Source organism: Mobula birostris, chromosome 24 (assembly GCF_030028105.1).
Source record: "Mobula birostris isolate sMobBir1 chromosome 24, sMobBir1.hap1, whole genome shotgun sequence".
Lineage (NCBI taxonomy): Eukaryota > Metazoa > Chordata > Chondrichthyes > Myliobatiformes > Myliobatidae > Mobula > Mobula birostris.
This window is the reverse complement of record NC_092393.1, coordinates 41,664,562-41,683,508: the sequence shown is the minus strand read 5'-3', so window position 1 is coordinate 41,683,508 and position 18,947 is coordinate 41,664,562. Positions and strand designations below refer to the sequence as shown.

At 41.6% G+C, this 18,947-nt stretch overlaps 1 protein-coding gene across 1 annotated transcript; it reads left to right on the top strand.

Moving 5' to 3' along the window:
• The first annotated feature begins 14,102 nt into the window (after positions 1-14,102).
• On the top strand, positions 14,103-17,906 carry LOC140187249 (actin, cytoplasmic type 5). Its single transcript, XM_072242380.1, has 6 exons — positions 14,103-14,209; positions 15,389-15,519; positions 15,615-15,854; positions 16,155-16,593; positions 16,819-17,000; positions 17,231-17,906. Exons 2-6 carry the CDS (start codon positions 15,394-15,396, stop codon positions 17,372-17,374), a joined length of 1,131 nt encoding a protein of 376 aa, XP_072098481.1. The 5' UTR covers positions 14,103-14,209; positions 15,389-15,393; the 3' UTR covers positions 17,375-17,906.
• The last annotated feature ends 1,041 nt before the right edge of the window (positions 17,907-18,947 follow it).

The following is an 18,947-nucleotide window of genomic DNA, read 5'->3' as shown; positions in this document are numbered from 1 at the left end:
CAAAATGGAAGCTCTGTGATTAGTCAATGGACAGGAGTAATGGGGCATTTTCTTTTCCCACACATGCAAGTTCAAATATTTCTGTTTTATTTCAAACCTTCAACGTGTTTCCAACTTGACTACTCTTTATTTCACTGATTACAAATACAGCTTAACTAAGAAAATATTCTGTTGCCTTCAAAAAGTTGCACCACTACATAGACTGCCTTTAACAGATTGCCCTGATGGGCAATTCTCAGTGCTGTGTGGTAGTAGCTCATTGAAACTGCAATAGTTTGTCTTCAGAGCCATCTGTTTAACCTGAAAAAAGCTCTAACCTGTCCAAACTTCTTTTATAACTGAATGGAAATGCAATTCATTTTTATTAGGATTGAAAATAATTATGATTTGCCCAAGGGGCAGGCAGGTGTTTGGCCACTAATTCCTTCAATCATCCCCGACCATGCTACAACCCTGTCACTAATATTCTGCTCACTTGGTAGTTTGTAGATCACAAAAGTAATTTCCATATAAAAGAAGTAGAAATGAGTATACTGTCAGTGTGGAAATTACCACCTTGGCCAAAATATTAGGGGAAGCCCACATTTTTGTAATAATTAGAAATAATGAAAAAGGGATGTCCTGCTTGGGAATTTAATTTAGATTTTAGCCCTCATGGGATTTTTAGCTACAGTCCTACTACCTAATGGAGATTTTATTTTTTTATTCAAATCGATTGTTGATTTGGAAAATTATATATATTAAAGAAACAATGAGTGGAGTCTAAGCTCGCTATTTTGTGTGTGCAGTTCTTCTGCGCTCAGTATGAAAAATGTGTGATTAGTGTCAGCTCAAAGTTACACAAAGTCCAAAGTGTTGCAATGCCAATATCACTCTCTGTGTAAAAGAATATTGATAAGAAAGTGACAAAGTTATTTGACTTCAGAGGTTGGAAAAGCTAGCAAATTCCTTGAATGCCTTGAATGTAAATAAAGGTATCCCTCACCTTGCATCCTTGTAAAGAGACAGGAAAGGATTTGAATTGCAATGTCTGACAATCAATGGATAATTGAACAATGCATTTGGCAAACGCTTAAAATATATTTCCATTATTCCCCTGTTCATGGATATAAATATTGTTAATGTCTCTGTGGCTCTGGTGCACTTAAATTGAAAGCAATTCATATAAGAGTAACATTCAATGTTTAGCAAGGGCATATGCAATACTGTAGATTAGAACAGTGGTTCTCACCATGGGCCATATGCCCTCTCTCTCCCCCCCCCACCCCCCACCCCAGGAGCCATGTTGGATCTCATAAGGGTCACAAGTGAAGAACAAGAAATTGAGGGCTACAGAAGTTTCTGAATGGACCATGGACCATAATTGTATAAGGGCTAAGAGAGTTGTAAAAGAGCGCCTGAAGGCTTTGTGTGTCAATGCAAGGAGCATTCGTAACAAGGTGGATGAATTGAAAGCGCAGATTGTTATTAATGATTATGATATAGTTGGGATCACAGAGACATGGCTCCAGGGTGACCAAGGATGGGAGCTCAACGTTCAGGGATATTCAATATTCAGGAGGGATAGACATGAAAGAAAAGGAGGTGAGGTGGCGTTGCTGGTTAAAGATGAGATTAACACAATAGAAAGGAAGGACATAAGCCAGGAAGATGTGGAATCCATATGGGTAGAGCTGCATAACACTAAGGGGCAGAAAACGCTGGTGGGAGTTGTGTACAGGCCACCTAACAGTAGTAGTGAGGTCGGAGATGGTATTAAACAGGAAATTAGAAATGTGTGCAATAAAGGAACAGCAGTTATAATGGGTGACTTCAATCTACATGTAGATTGGGTGAAACAAATTGATAAAGGTGCTGAGGAAGAGGATTTCTTGGAATGTATGCGGGATGGTTTTTTGAACCAACATGTCGAGGAACCAACTAGAGAGCAGGCTATTCTAGACTGGGTTTTGAGCAATGAGGAAGGGTTAATTAGCAATCTTGTCGTGAGAGGCCCCTTGGGTAAGAGTGACCATAATATGGTGGAATTCTTCATTAAGATGGCGAGTGTCATAGTTAATTCAGAAACAAAGGTTCTGAACTTAAAGAGGAGTAGCTTTGAAGGTATGAGACGTGAATTAGCTAAGATAGACTGGCAAATGACACTTAAAGGATTGACGGTGGATATGCAATGGCAAGCATTTAAAGATTGCATGGATGAACTACAATAATTGTTCATCCCAGTTTGGCAAAAGAATAAATCAAGGAAGGTAGTGCACCCGTGGCTGACAAGAGAAATTAGGAATAGTATCAATTCCAAAGAAGAAGCATACAAATTAGCCAGAAAAAGTGGCTCACCTGAGGACTGGGAGAAATTCAGAGTTCAGCAGAGGAGGACAAAGGGCTTAATTAGGAAGGGGAAAAAAGATTATGAGAGAAAACTGGCAGGGAACATAAAAACTGACTGTAAAAGCTTTTATAAATATGTAAAAAGGAAAAGACTGGTAAAGACAAATGTAGGTCCCCTACAGACAGAAACAGGTGAATTGATTATGGGGAGCAAGGACATGGCAGACCAATTGAATAATTACTTTGGTTCTGTCTTCACTAAGGAGGACATAAATAATCTTCCAGGGGGACAGAGGGTCCAGTGAGATGGAGGAACTGAGCGAAATACATGTTAGTAGGGAAGTGGTGTTGGGTAAATTGAAGGGATTAAAGGCAGATAAATCCCCAGGGCCAGATGGTCTGCATCCCAGAGTGCTTAAGGAAGTAGCCCAAGAAATAGTGGATGCATTAGTGATAATTTTTCAAAACTCGTTAGATTCTGGACTAGCTCCTGAGGATTGAAGGGTGGCTAATGTAACCCCACTTTTTAAAAAAGGAGGGAGAGAGAAACCGGGAAATTATAGACCGGTTAGCCTAATGTCGGTGGTGGGGAAACTGCTGGAGTCAGTTATCAAAGATGTGATAACAGCACATTTGGAAAGCGGAGAAATCATCAGACAAAGTCAGCATGGATTTGTGAAAGGAAAATCATGTCTGACGAATCTCATAGAATTTTTTGAGAATGTAACTAGTAGAGTGGATAGGGGAGAACCAGTGGATGTGGTATATTTGGATTTTCAAAAGGTTTTTGACAAGGTCCCACACAGGAGATTAGTGTGCAAACTTAAAGCACACGGTATTGGGGGAAAGGTATTGATGTGGATAGAGAATTGGTTAGCAGACAGGAAGCAAAGAGTGGGAATAAACAGGACCTTTTCAGAATGGCAGGCAGTGACTAGTGGGGTACCGCAAGGCTCAGTGCTGGGACCCCAGTTGTTTACAATATATATTAATGACTTGGATGAGGGAATTAAATGCAGCATCTCCAAGTTTGCGGATGACACGAAGCTGGGCGGCAGTGTTAGCTGTGAGGAGGATGCTAAGAGGATGCAGGGTGACTTGGATAGGTTGGGTGAGTGGGCAAATTCATGGCAGATGCAACTTAATGTGGATAAATGTGAAGTTATCCACTTTGGTGGCAAAAATAGGAAAACAGATTATTATTTGAATGGTGGCCGATTAGGAAAAGGGGAGGTGCAACGAGAGCTGGGTGTCATTATACACCAGTCATTGAAAGTGGGCATGCAGGTACAGCAGGCGGTGAAAAAGGCGAATGGTATGCTGGCATTTATAGCGAGAGGATTCGAATACAGGAGCAGGGAGGTACTACTGCAGTTGTACAAGGCCTTGGTGAGACCACACCTGGAGTATTGTGTGCAGTTTTGGTTCCCTAATCTGAGGAAAGACATCCTTGCCATAGAGCGAGTACAAAGAAGGTTCACCAGATTGATTCCTGGGAGGGCAGGACTTTCATATGAAGAAAGACTGGATGAACTAGGCTTGTACTCATTGGAATTTAGAAGATTGAGGGGGGATCTGATTGAAACGTATAAAATCCTAAAGGGATTGGACAGGCTAGATGCAGGAAGATTGTTCCCGATGTTGGGGAAGTCCAGAACGAGGGGCCACAGTTTGAGGATAGAGGGGAAGCCTTTTAGGACTGAGATTAGGAAAAACTTCTTCACACAGAGAGTGGTGAATCTGTGGAATTCTCTGCCACAGGAAACAGTTGAGGCCAGTTCATTGGCTATATTTAAGAGGGAGTTAGATATGGCCCTTGTGGCTACGGGGGTCAGGGGGTATGGAGGGAAGGCTGGTGCAGGGTTCTGAGTTGGATGATCAGCCATGATCATAATAAATGGCGGTGCAGGCTCGAAGGGCTGAATGGCCTACTCCTGCACCTATTTTCTATGTTTCTATGATGTTTACAATTTTAATTAAATATTACTAAAATATATAAATAAAAATGAATATATGTAATTTAGCCAGAACCCTGAATGAAGTGAATGAAAATGTATGCTAGATAATGCAAAGAGGCAGTAAAACAGTTTAGCGTGTGTGTGTGTGTGTGTGTGTGTGTGTGTGTGTGGTGGGGTGCAGCATCTCAGTCATTATCTCTGTTTCTGTTTGACCATGCAACAACCACCGTTCACACCCTGCAGGAGGCCGACTGAGCCCCACTCCACATCCAACCCCAAGTCAGAAACTGCAGACTGGGCGGGGTACCTGCACCATTCAGTCAGCGAGTACGCAGCAGGAGGCTGGTTCAGTTTTCCTTCCACGAACCAGTGCGCTTTATAATACCTACCAAATGTGACATGAGGGCTGCACCTACTGCAGTGGGGGCATCTGCCAGAATTGGCTAAACCGCAGAGAGGTGAAGACCTGGGAGGTCTACCATTATCTACCATCATCACTATCTATCATTACAACTGCCATTAATACGTATCATATTTTCAATTTGCTTTTTTTGAGTGTTGTAGCATTTCTAAGTGATAAGCAGCTTGGAGAACAAATTGTCACTGCTAAGTCTGACATATTTTAACTGTCAAATACATTTGAAAAACTGAATTTATTAAACAAGCAGTTACGAGGAAACAAACTGCAATTTCACATCGTACAGAGAGGCTACTACTGCTTTCCTTGGAAAATTCTAACTTTTCAGCAGCAATATTGGACATTGTGAGTTTATGCAATTTCCTTCACTGGCCACTCTTAAAATCGAATTATAAGATGATGATCTGATTGTATATCTTGATCGTTTGAAACAACTGATATGGAATTCAGTTCAAAATCTTGCTGAAGATGCATATTCCAGATGGGGTGGTGGATCCATTTAGGGTAAATGTAAATGATGTTGACACCACACTGCAAGAATGTCTTATTGAGCTGCAGAGTGATATAACAGCTCAAGCAAAATTCAAACGCAACAAGTAAAATTTGTGGATAACTAGTGATATTCGAAATAAGTTTCTACAGCTCTGCAAGAAAGCAAAGTTGTTTTTAAAAGGATTTCCCACCTCTTATCTCATTGAATGTGGTTTTTAGTCAAGCTCTTCACCTGCTATCAAAAGCTCGTAATCATCTTGATGTTGTGAAAAGATGATGGGACCCAGAAGATGGGCAAGGGGTATATTCAGAGGGACAGAGGGAGAAAAAGGAGTGTGAGAGAAAGAATGTGTGTATAAAAATAAGTAACGGATGGGGTACGAGGGGGAGGTGGGGCATTAGCGGAAGTTAGAGAAGTCGATGTTCATGCCATCAGGTTGGAGGCTACCCAGATGGAATATAAGGTGTTGTTCCTCCAACCTGAGTGTGGCCCCATCTTTACAGTAGAGGAGGCCGTGGATAGACATGTCAGAATGGGAATGGGATGTTACTTATTTTTATAGACTTCTCTAACTTCTGCTAATGCCCCACCTCCCCCTCGTACCCCATCTGTTACTTATTTTTATACACACATTCTTTCTCTCACTCTCCTTTTTCTCCCTCTGTCCCTCTGAATATACCCCTTTGCCCATCCTCTGGGTCCCCCCCACTTGTCTTTCTTCCCGGACCTCCTGTCCCATGATCCTCTCGTATCCCTTTTGCCAATCACCTGTCCAGCTCTCGGCTCCATCCCTCCCCCTCCTGTCTTCTCCTATCATTTTGGATCTCCCCCTCCCCCTCCAACTTTCAAATCCCTTACTCACTCTTCCTTCAGTTAGTCCTGACGAAGGGTCTCGGCCTGAAACGTCGACTGCACCTCTTCCTAGAGATGCTGCCTGGCCTGCTGCGTTCACCAGCAACTTTTATGTGTGTTGCTTGAATTTCCAGCATCTGCAGAATTCCTGTTGTTTGCATTTTTAATATCACAGGCAAATACCTTGAAATGTAGACAAAATGCTGGAGGAACTCAGTAGGCCAGGCAGCATCGAAGGAAAACAGTCGACATTTTGGGCTGAGACCCTTCCATCAGATTTTCTCTTGCTGCGAAATATGTATGTTGTTTTGCAGCAGCAGTACATTGCAATACATAAAAAACTATAAATTACAATAAGAAATGTATGTTGTTTTGCAGCAGCAGTACATTGCAATACATAAAAAACTATAAATTACAATAAGAAATATATATTCTTTTTCCAGTCCTGTGCAGTGGTCCCTCTATAAGAAACAATGATATAACCAGTTAGAATGGTCTCCATGGTACATCTGTAGAAATTTCTGAGAGTCTTCAGTGACATACCAAGTCTCCTCAAACTCCCAACGAAATATAGCTACTGTTGTGCTTTCATTGTGATTGCATCAATGTCAGGCTCAGCATAGATCTTAAGAGATGTTGACTCCCAGGAACTTGAAACTGTTCACCTTTTCCACTGCCGGTCCCTTGATGAGGACTGATGCATGTTCCCTCGACTTCCTCTTCCTGAAGTCCACAATCTTGGTCTTACTGATGTTGAGTGCAAGGTTGTTGTTTTGACACCACCCAATCAGCTGATCTACTTTGCCTCTGTACGCCTTCTCATCACAATCTGAAATTTTGCCAACAAGAGTTGTGTCATCGGCATATTCATAGATGCTGTTTGAGCAGTACCTAGCGGCACAGTCAAGGGTGCAGAAAGAGTAGAGCAGGTGGACTAAGCACACATCCTTGAGGTTTGCCAGTGTTGATCATCAACGAGGAGAAAATCCTCATCTACATTGACTGTGTCTCCCAATGAGGAAGTTAAGGATTCAGTTGCAGAGGAAGGTATAGAAACCCAGATTTTGGAGCTTATCGATTAGTACTGAGGTCATGATCGTGTTGTACACTGAGTTGTAATCAATAAACAGCAGCCTGCCATAAGTATTGTTATGTGTTCCAAGGCCAAGTATCTGCTTTAGACCTATTGTTGCAATAGGCAAATTGCAGTGGGTCCAGGTCCTTACTTAGGCAGGATATGATCCTGGCCATGACCAAACTCTTAAAGCACTTCGTCACTGCAGATGTGAGTGCAACTGGGTAATATAGTTGAGACAATTCACCCTGCTCTTCATGATTACCAGTGTGATTGTCATCCTTTTGAAGCAGGTAGGAAACTCTGACTGCAGCAGTGAGAGATTGAAGGTGTCCTTGAACACTTCTGCCATCTGGTTGGCACAGATTTTCAGTGCCCTACGTGGTACACCATCAGGGCCTGACACACTGCGTGGAGGAATTGAGTTCATCTTGGAGTGAAGCATCATAGTCACTTATGATGTTAAATTTTGGCATGTAGGAAGTAATGGCCTGCAAATCCAGCCAGAGCTGACGGAAATCCAATTCTGATTCTATCTTCAATCGGAATTGTTTAATTGCTCATAAAATAGCCTTCTGTAGGTTATATCCTGGACTTCTTGTATAGTTCTGGATCTTGAATGCCAGAGATCTAGCCTTCAGCAGACTATGAATCTACTGGTTCATCTATGGCTTTTGGTTTGAGTCAAGCATTTTTATATCATCCATGTGCCTATCTAACAGTTTCTTAAATGTCCCTAATGTATCTGCCTCTACCACTACTATGACAAGGTGTTCCACACACCTACTGTCTGTGTAAACAACTTAACTCTGAGATCCTCCCTGTATTCGTCACTTCTGCCTTGGGAAAATGTCTCTGGCTATCCATTCAGCCTATGCCTTTTATCATCTCTTCTCATCCTCTTTCACTTCAAAGAGAACAGCCCTGGCTTATTCAACTCATTTTCTTAACTCATGCACTCTAGTCCAGGTATCACTGTGGTAAATCTCATCTGCACCTTTTCTAAAGCTTCCAATTCCTTCCTGCAATGAGGATATGTCTAGGATTAGGTTGAACACCTCATGAGATTTGTGCTGGGATGCCTGCAAATAGAAAATATGGAACTAAACAATAGGGTTTTTGATCTGAACATTAGGGAAAACTGTGGGGATCAGTGAAGATTTAAGTAGCAGGATAAAATACAAAGGGTTTTGTATCACTACATGCAGTACACATCACCTATTGTCACTTCATGTACAATGAATAATCTTGGGCTTGATTTGTGAGGAAGAAGTTTGGAGTAGAGAGATATCAGAAATGGGAGAGACAGTATCTGATAAGGCATGTTTGAGGAAGTTTTATTTATTTATTGAGATTCAGTGTGGATAAGGTGCTTCTAGCCCCTCGAGCCAAACCGTCTAGCAATCCACTGATTTAATCCTAACCCAATCACGGGACACTTTACAATGACCAATTAACCTACTAATCGGTACTTCCTTGGACTGTGGGAGGAAACCGGAGCAACCAGAGTAAACCCACACGATCCACAGGGAGAACGAACAAACTCCTTACATGTAGCGGTAGGAATTGAACGCGGGTTGCTCGTACTGTAAAGCATTGTGCTAACCACTATGCTAACATGCTGCCTCGCAATCAGTTGAATCAGTTATTGCTTCTGCGGCAGAAAAAATCATAATGCACAGGGTTTTAGAATACAGGTCAGTATAACGGAAAGAAGTATAACCATATAACAATTACAGCATGGAAACAGGCCATCTTGACCCTTCTAGTCCATGCCGAACTCTTACTCTCACCTGCACTCAGCCCATAACCCTCCATTCCTTTCCTGTCTATATATATATCCTATTTAACTTTAAATGACAACAGCGAACCTGCCTCAACCACTTCTGCTGTAAGCTCGTTCCACACAGCTATCACTCTCTGGGTAAAGAAGTTCCCCCTCATGTTACCCCTAAACTTTCTTCCCCCAATTCTCAACCCATGCCCTCTTGTTTGAATCTTCCCCACTCTCAATGGAAATAGTCTAACCACGTCAACTCCATCAATCCCCCTCATAATTTTAAACACCTCTATCAAGTCCCCCCTCAACCTTCTACGCTCCAAAGAATAAAGACCTAACTTGTTCAACCTTTCTCTGTAACTTACGGAGATGAAACCCAGGCAACATTTTAGTAAATCTTCTCTGTACTCTCTCAATTTTATTGACATCTTTAGTAACTGAGGAGGTTTACTGCAATTGAGGCGCCTCAGATATTGAAGGCATGTGGCAACAATGCTGAAAAGGGTGGCAAGACAATACTATTGCTGATAGTGAGGAAAGTAAGTATGGTATTTGTTGTGGGAGAAGCTGAGTTTAGTGATTGAGATTAAGAAAGAAATTGAGTGAGTTGAGTGCTAGCATCAGGATGATGGATTTAAATGTAATGCAGTGGATGAGGAAGGTAACTGAAGAGTGGATTGTGAAGAATAAGCAAAGTCAAGATGTACTGTAGTCTGGTTTCATATAGCTAAAAAAGAACAGGAGATAATTGTTAAAATAAAATCCCACACAACAGAACAAAGTCTGTGATCTTGTTTATAAATTGGGGTTACGTTATTGTTTCTTGGATCGTTCTTTTCATGTCGAATCATTTAACTGTGTTAAATCTGTATCAGGAAGCAATGTGTATAAACAAATGGTAGGATGATACCAAGATATGCTTTTGATCTTTCATCTCTAAAACAACAGGGACATTTTTATAGTGATGTTTGTCTCAGTATAGACAAACGCCACAGCCACTTAATTACTCAGGTTGATGTATGAGCAGCACAGACAAGGATCTTGTCCCAACAACACTGGAAAAAGATTAAATTTATTTATTTATTTAAAGACACAGCAAGTACAGGCTCTTCCGGCCCAATGAACTACACCACCAGCAACGCACCTATTTAACCTTAGCCTAATCACAGGACAATTTACAATGACCAATTAACCTATTAACCGGTACATCTTTGGAAGTGAGGGGAAACCGGAGAACCCCGATGAAACCTGTGCATTCACAGAAACATACAAACTCCTTACAGATGACATCGGAATGAACTCCAAACTCAGATGCCTCCAGCCGTAATAGTATCATGTTAACCGGTATGCTACAGTGGCACCCCCAAGAATGTAAATATTAGGCACATTCTAATTTAGAATAATCTTTTTATAATTTGTTTTTTCATTTTTTTCCTCCTTGTCTGTCATCATAAAGACTATCTTGGATTTAGCATGCCACAAGTTCTGGTTGTCCTCAAGTAGCAGAAAAATGCTGTATAGCAGCATGGTAGTATAGTCGGTTAGCGCAATTGCTTTACAGTACCAGCGATCACCGATCGGGGTTCGAGGGTTCGATTCCCACCACTGTCGGTAAGGAGTTTGTACAGTATCCCTGTGACCACATAGGTTTCCTCCCACATTTCAAAGACTTATGATGAGGGTTAGAGTTAGTGAGTTGTGGACAGGTTATACTGGTGCCAGAAGGATGTCGACACTTGGAGGCTGCCCCCCCAGCATGATCCTTGAACTGTGTTAGTTCTTGATGCAAAATGATGCATTTCGCCGTATGTTTTGATGTACATGTGACAAATAAGGCTAATCTCTTTAGTGACTCCAAATCATTAACAGGCTATTCGAGTGAAGTTTGCTCCTTTACCCACTGGGCATTCATACAAAATGCTCAGTTCAATAGATGCTGTTTCGTGGTGATCATTAATCCACACCTCCACACCAATATAAATCAATTCAGCACAAACACGGAATTGAACCTATGGTTTTGGGATGTACCGATTAAAAATGCAATGTGGTTACTTGCCACGACTACTTGAAAATACATCTCATATCTCTGCCACTAGAAAGCCCATGACGAGCACAACAAAAGGAAATGCCATCACCCGCAAATTCCCCTCCAAGTCCTGCCTTGGAAATATATTGTCATTCCTTCATTATCACTGGCTGAAGTTCTGTATCCTCCACCACACAAAACTGAGAGTCCTTTCATCAGAAGGATTACAGCAGTTCAAAAAGGTAGATTGCCTTAACTTTCCAAGGGGCAATTAGTAACAGACACAGCCTGCAGATGAATAAAAAATGCATGGGTTATCCAGCAAGTGAGGATTAACTCTACAATTGCCGTACAATTGCCCATTTGGCTATGGGGAATGTTAATATTTCACCGTATAACATGTTGTTGACACACGATTTAAACCTGAACTCTAATTTAAAATGAAAGATTAGCCTGTGTATAACGCCTCTCCCATTCCTTCCATGTCTTCCCAAAGCACTTAGCACACTGACATGTAATCCTATCATGTTATAATGTATGAAATACTAAAGCCAACCTGTGTGGTGATTATGCTGGATAATCAGCTATTAGTGATAATCAGAATCAAATTTATTACCACTGATTAGAATATAGTGCAAAAAAGATACAACTACATGATATATTAATGGTAAAATAAGGAGTGTAGAACTTAATGGCTGACTAAAGACAAGAAAGTGAAGGAAATAGTAAAAACAGAACAATTTAAAGGGTTATAAAGCAGTGAATAACAGAAAAATGCAGATGTGTGCACAAGAAGATTTGCAAAAGACATAAAACTGAGTGTATGGAGAACTTCGGAGAAAACATAAACTCTCAGATGGGAAAGTCTGTGGAAAAGTCAAATGTTCTGGATGCAAAGATTTCTGTTTGTGCATATAATCCTTGTGACTTCTCATTGATTCTCAGACTTTGCTCAACTTTCATTTTCACCTCACATTTAATCCCATGCAAAGCTACATGAAATTAGTGACCAAATTTGGATATCAGTAGTAAGTGAATTTAGGAATATATGATTCCCATAAGATAGCATACTGTCACTGAATTGAGACTGAAAACCAGGTAGCTTTTTAACCCTTCTGTTGGTCAGGGGTTGACGGTGGAAGTTGCATCCCAGCTGTCTACGTGATATGCAAGCCAGGGCAGTACGATATGGAGCGTAAGCTGTTGCCTGTGTAGCACACCCTCCCTCTCCATGCAGCTGATGAATTCAAAGGAATAGCAGAGGCCGATAGTTTGGCACTAGCAGCATCACAGAAGTTGCCAGTCAGCATTGAACTCAACACAGGTCTGCCTTAAGGACTCCAGCTTTGGAGTTTTCCTCTGGGTTTGCTCCTGAGCGGGTATAGCCGCAAAGCAGCAGAGGTTTGACACCAGAGTTCTGCTTCTTGTAGGCGAGCTTCCAACCATGCCTGATGAGCTCCATCTGCCCCAAGCGACTGGTCTTAAGGCACCAGTAATCCGCCTTTGCATTTTCTCCTGTCAGTAGAAAAGGTTCTTTCAGAAGGCCAGGAGTGGACTTAATTGTCTGAAGCTATTTGAGATGCACACCATTGGGAGCATTTAATAGTTAGTAGGAGCTTATTCCCACTAACCACTGGCTGTAACAACCTTAAGGTAATGTAAACTTGATATGGTACCTCTGGATTTGGTATAATTAAATATTTTGGGAATTTAGAGTTAGAAGGGATCCAAAGGGACTTATATTTATTTTACATATTAGTTTTGACCTGGGTTCAGAGTCCAAGAAGTACCTTTCACAATTTAGATCCAAAATGTCCCTTAATGTGTTATTCTATCCGCAAGGCTGGTAAGACTTCACAACTAAACATTATACCAAATTTCTCATTTTTTTTTTACTTTGTATACCTCCCACCATCTTCAGTTTATGAATGCAACCACATAATCTGTCCACTTGTTTTCCCAAAACTAGTATATTTCATTGGCTACCGTTCTGCATCTCCAAACTTCACATCCCTGAGCTCCAGGGAATAGGTGACACAAATAACCACATCCTGCTGTGCCGTGGCCAAGGAGCACATCTGAACTGGAATGTATTATGGCTAAATGGTGATTTGTCCCAGTTATTTTTTTCTTGCATTCAAATTTGATGTTTTTCTTACACTAAGCTTTCGTCATATAGATTTGCTATTTAGTAAAATGATACACCGGGTTTATCTTTCAATTTGGTTGTAATTATTTACGTTTGACAAAACACGTTTTGTCCTCTGCACCTTTACTCCGTGCTTCCAATATCAAAATTAATCAAGGCTCCTAAAATTATGTAATTCCTAGATTAGCTTCAGAAAGCACGGTTTAGAGGTTAGGTGTGCATTGGGTTGAAAGTCAATTTAGTTAGCACTCCCATCTTGGAAAACTGAAAAAAGTCCAAATATGGTTACAAAAGCTGCTGCTCAGCCACTCACGATACATCCCAGTTTGTGTATTTTCGCTCATTTTCCGGGCAGGTAGGAATGGGAGTGTATTGTCCCGGAGATAGGAAACTGGAGCTCCGAATGCGCCACGGTGCCCCAAAAGGAAGAGAGCAGGATTGTGCCTTTTGTCAGTCCAAGCACCAGGGAGCACCGCTGTATCTTAATAAAGACTGACGCCTTTTAAACATTTAAAACACATTATTTCTGAAACATTCCCATTATTGCATCTCAAAAAAAACCCGAATTCTCCGAAAATGCATATCACATAACAGAACCGTAGTTCCAATATGAAACCTATTTATATTAAGCAGCTAACGGGGCCGATTCCAAAGTACGAGCCCCAAACCGCGTTTTAAAGATGTGCCTAACGATTTTTGCGGGAGGCGTATTTGGACATTCAGAGTCCGGGGTCTCGGCCAGCGGTTGCAAACAGCCCATCAAACTACCGCGCGCCTGGTGCGCCCGTTGTGTGCAATGGGGCACTGCAGGGTCCTGACGTCGCGTGACGCGCGCGGGCGCGCGTGGGGGACTAACCAATGACAGGTGGCGAGGTGGGGAGCGATTAAACCGGCGGGCGCGACGCCGTCCTCCCTGCCGGGCGCGTGCGGCGGCGTCTCGGCCAATGGCAGCGCGAGCTGGTCAAAGATACCCAAATATGGGTATGTCTGTTCAGTGTGCGCGCGGCCCGGGGGGGGCGGAGTTTCGGTCCATTAGAGAGCGGGGCGAGGGTGAGAGCGGTCACTCTCATTCCGGCAGCTCCAGGGCGAGGACGTATTTGTTGGTGATCGACCTGAGAACAACTGAAAAGGTAAAAATCGTTCTGAGGTCTTGGGCTGAATGCAAAGGCTAAGGCATTAGGTTGTGTGAGTGTCATTAAATCTCCGCACCTCAATATTTGATGCTTAATAATTTGGCGTTTTTCTTAAAATTTTTTTGACTCGCGGATCAGTCCTGGTTATAATAGTGCCTTGTACGAGATACGCCGGTGTATAATAGGTAAAACAAGATTGTTGCACTTGGCTGGTGCGGTTTTGGATAGGAATGGTTGGAAATAACGGTCCATTAATTTCCTCCTCCTCAACCTTGCACGCTGCGGATGTCCTTGAGTTTGTAACTTCCAAAGTATGGAGGGGGGAAAAAGCGCTTAAAATGGGAAAATTGGGACAATAAATTGTTGGCTGGCTGGAAATACAGGCTGAAATGGTGAGCATTGGTGGTAGAAGATTGCCAAGGGAGAAATGTGCTTAATTAACACTGTCACTGAACTGATTTCTTTCCTTGCTGCTGCCGCCACCTCTTGCATTGATCCGTGGTTCACCCAGTCTAGTTGATATGTAATTCATTTCATATCGTCTTACGGCGCTGTTTGATACACTCACTGTAGGACTAGATTTAATTTCCATTCTCTGTACGAGCTGTGGCCACCAAGACCTAGGAAAAATGCTGTCTTGATGATGGGTGGCTGATAAAATGTTTGAAACTTAATCAATCTGTGCTAAGGGCTTGGGTGGGGCAGGTTCTTGCAGTTTTAGGGGAAACTGCGTGGTAAAAGTAGAACGTGTGACTTTAACTGGGAGAGGGTATTGAGTGCAATCTGTTCTACCAGGATTGACACTCAAACTACCGCATCTAACAAAAGGTAGCTGCTGTGATTTCAGGGAACGGGAGGGGTTGTAGAAATTTTCAAGAATGGTTATTCCTAAAGTTAGGCTGCATCAGGGGGTGGGGTCTATCCATGCTAGACTCGAGCCATATCCTTTTATGGAAATCTTCAATCTGATTAGCTGAGCCCTGTGTTCTCCACCCTGCAGACCAATACATGGGATTGGTTAAGTCAAATAATCAATTGAGTTGAATCAAATCTGTGCTTCTGTACCCCTAAAGAAATTGCTAATTCGCTATAATTACAGCTAAGAATTGTCAAGAACCTTGCAGTTGACTGACTATAACCTTTCAGAATGTTAATTTTTTAAATCTTTTATTTCAGTTAAAATGGCAGATGATGAGATTGCTGCACTTGTCATAGACAATGGTTCTGGTATGTGCAAGGCTGGTTTTGCCGGAGATGATGCTCCCCGTGCTGTTTTCCCCTCCATTGTTGGACGCCCAAGACATCAGGTAGGCTTCATGAATACAATTCCTGAAATTTGAACTGATGTGAAAATGTTCATCCAGAACTGGAGTCTCTAAGTAATCGTGTTGTTTGCTTCCAGGGTGTTATGGTTGGTATGGGCCAGAAAGATAGCTATGTAGGTGATGAGGCTCAGAGCAAAAGGGGTATTCTTACCCTGAAATACCCAATTGAGCATGGCATTGTCACCAACTGGGATGACATGGAGAAGATTTGGCATCACACATTCTACAATGAACTCCGTGTTGCTCCTGAAGAGCACCCTGTCCTGCTCACAGAAGCCCCACTGAACCCTAAAGCTAACAGAGAGAAGATGACACAGGTAATGTAATCACCATTTTAAAAACAAACTAGTGCATTTTCCATAAACTTCTGTTTTCTTCTCCTGAACCTAATGATTTATTTTCAATGTTTCCAGGATGCTCTTCTGCTTCTGGAATTTCTCCCTGAAGTCTCCAGGTTTCTTACTGCTTCATCTTCATTTGGTTTCTGTCTGCCACTTTCTGAGTTGCACTTTTTTTAACCATTCTATTTTTTTGCATGTTAGCATGCTAACAAATTCCATGAAAGCATAGCTGGGCTGCATTATCACTAACACTTGGTCTTTTTCCCTTTTCTCCAGATCATGTTTGAGACTTTCAACACACCAGCCATGTATGTTGCCATCCAGGCTGTGCTGTCCCTATATGCCTCTGGGCGTACCACTGGTATTGTCATGGACTCCGGTGATGGTGTCACCCATACAGTGCCCATTTATGAGGGTTATGCACTTCCCCATGCTATTCTGCGTCTGGATCTGGCTGGTCGTGACCTGACAGACTACCTCATGAAGATTCTGACAGAACGAGGGTACTCTTTCACCACCACAGCAGAAAGGGAAATTGTCCGTGACATCAAAGAAAAACTGTGCTATGTTGCCCTGGACTTCGAACAAGAAATGGCCACTGCTGCTTCCTCCTCTTCCCTGGAGAAGAGCTACGAGTTGCCTGATGGTCAGGTCATCACCATTGGCAATGAGAGATTCAGATGTCCTGAAGCTCTGTTCCAACCATCTTTCTTGGGTAGGTGTTAAATTAACTAGTAAATTGACTTTTCAGTCCCAAGATGTTAATGTAAATGTGGCTGTTTGGCTCCATCTTCATTTTAAAGCTGTTAACTAGCCTGGCACGTGCAGTGTTCCACAAAATTGACATACCAATGTTACATCTGCAGTTGTATTTAATCTGGAAATGCCCAATATGACAATAAATGAAAGTCTTGGTTATTTTTTTATTTTTGCCTTCCAGGTATGGAATCGTGTGGCATTCATGAAACTACTTTCAACTCTATCATGAAATGTGATGTTGACATCCGTAAAGATCTTTATGCCAACACAGTATTGTCTGGTGGTACCACCATGTACCCTGGCATTGCTGATAGAATGCAGAAGGAAATCACAGCCCTTGCTCCCAGTACCATGAAAATCAAGGTAAATTGCTGTTAATAGGTTACTGCATTCACAGCTGAGCACGGAGTGAATTTGGGTCAGTTATCTGTGCTGACAGACCTCAGTAAAGTAAATCTAAGTTTTATTTTGCCTGCCAGCAAAGGGGGTCAATTTTATGCAAAGGGTGAAGCTGTGTTCATTCCAAATAGCACTTGTTTCTGTAGGGTATGTTTTCTTTGGTGTTCACCTGCTATTGTTTTTTTTTAAAATAGATCATTGCTCCACCTGAACGTAAATACTCCGTCTGGATTGGAGGTTCTATCCTGGCTTCCCTCTCCACCTTCCAGCAGATGTGGATCAGCAAGCAGGAATACGACGAGTCTGGCCCATCCATTGTGCACCGCAAATGCTTCTAAATGAACTGCAGGCAAATGTGTAGCATTTGCTGCAAAACTTTGAAGAGGAAAGTTTTTTTTTTGTTTTTGTTTTTTTTTTTGCCCAGGCAAATTACACCTCATGCTAGCCTCATGAAACTGGAAGTACAAGCCTACTTGTAAAAAAAATTTACCACCCCTTCAGAAAGCTAGTATGAAGTGTTTTATAAGGAGCACTGTTGGATTGTCAAATAGTCACTTTCTCTCTCGCTGCCATTCCTGCAGGGTTTGAAACATTGCATTTCAGGCCTTAACCCTGCTGTTCCTGTCACTTATCAGCAGTTCATGGGGCTGAAACTTTTTGAGTTGCAAAAAAAAAATTGCATTGACACCTGTAAATTTATGCATCTGTGAGTTAATTTATGTAAAAATTTCTTTTTGTATGTTGCCTTAATGTTCATTTTCACATAGAAAACCCAAATTTGTAAGTCTTCTGGATGTTGACAATTGTATTGCCCAACTGACACTTCATTTTTGAGGGGAAAAACAAGTAAAAAGAATTATAGAAACCTAACACGTGCCTTAAGTGTTCATTTCCATAACCACATGGGTAGCAAGTACGGAGTTTTGTGCAAGCTGTGGGTTAATACTTTGCATGAATTGAGAAATTGGTATCTTGGTTACAATTGGGTTTGTGGTTAGAATGTGGGTTTCTTCAAAGATGTTAGATAGAAAGCAATAGCTTTGGTTTTAAAGAGACTTCAAGAAGCAATTAAAAACACAACAATTTGCACTTACATGATCAACAGTATAGCTGTTAATGGTGTAGGTAGGGGGATGCACAAGTTCAATTTGACAAAACCATAGCAAAAAGCAGTACCTATCTACTGTACCTTAGTTTTATGCCTTTAGTTCTAATTAAAGGGGCAATTGTAACTAAAAGAGGCTGCAAAGAATTCATAGTGTGGAAGGTTCACTGTCAAAGGGCTGGCTTACCTCATTTAGCACATTTTCAGTGGAAGCAGCAAGGAAGACAAAGTACATGTATAAATGACTACATTTAACTGGGTCATTGCTGCTGGAAGCAAAGCAAATTTGGCTTGTGCTCATGGGTTTTTTAAAAAAAAAAAATTGTCCCAAATCTTACTCATTTTGAAGGATGTACTAGAAATAAGGTTTTTGCACCTTTTTAATAGGCATAAATGTTAAGTGCTGTGGTCTTTAAAATAATTTGGTGTAACTTGATGCCCAACTGATTGGGCTGAAAATCACTCAAATCTCACACCTCTTGAGCTGTTTGGTTAATCCATTAAGCATATCCACAAGTTTCAAGTTAATTGTTTTTATTTTTCAAGTGCTATAGCTTCATGTGGTCTTTGTTGCCACTACAGTCCCTCATGTCGGAATCAATTGGCAACATAAAGCCAGGGCTGTGAACTAGTGAGGGGGATTCATACTAATATCCTTAAATAAGATGGGTTTATTGAATTCATGATTTTAAGCAGACCTTCCCAGTTGCTGCTTCATATTAACTTGACTCTTCCAAGGAGGCTGTCCATCACATCTACTCAGTCTTGAACAAGGAAGAATTAAGTGTGTCTTGCTCTGACTTCTA

Excerpts from the sequence above, each read along its gene's own strand:
- LOC140187249 (XM_072242380.1), top strand. The coding sequence starts at position 15,394 with ATGGCAGATGATGAGATTGCTGCACTTGTCATAGACAATGGTTCTGGT. Across the intron at positions 15,520-15,614 it reads TTGGACGCCCAAGACATCAG|GGTGTTATGGTTGGTATGGG; the intron begins GTAGGCTTCATG and ends GTTTGCTTCCAG. Across the intron at positions 15,855-16,154 it reads ACAGAGAGAAGATGACACAG|ATCATGTTTGAGACTTTCAA; the intron begins GTAATGTAATCA and ends CCTTTTCTCCAG.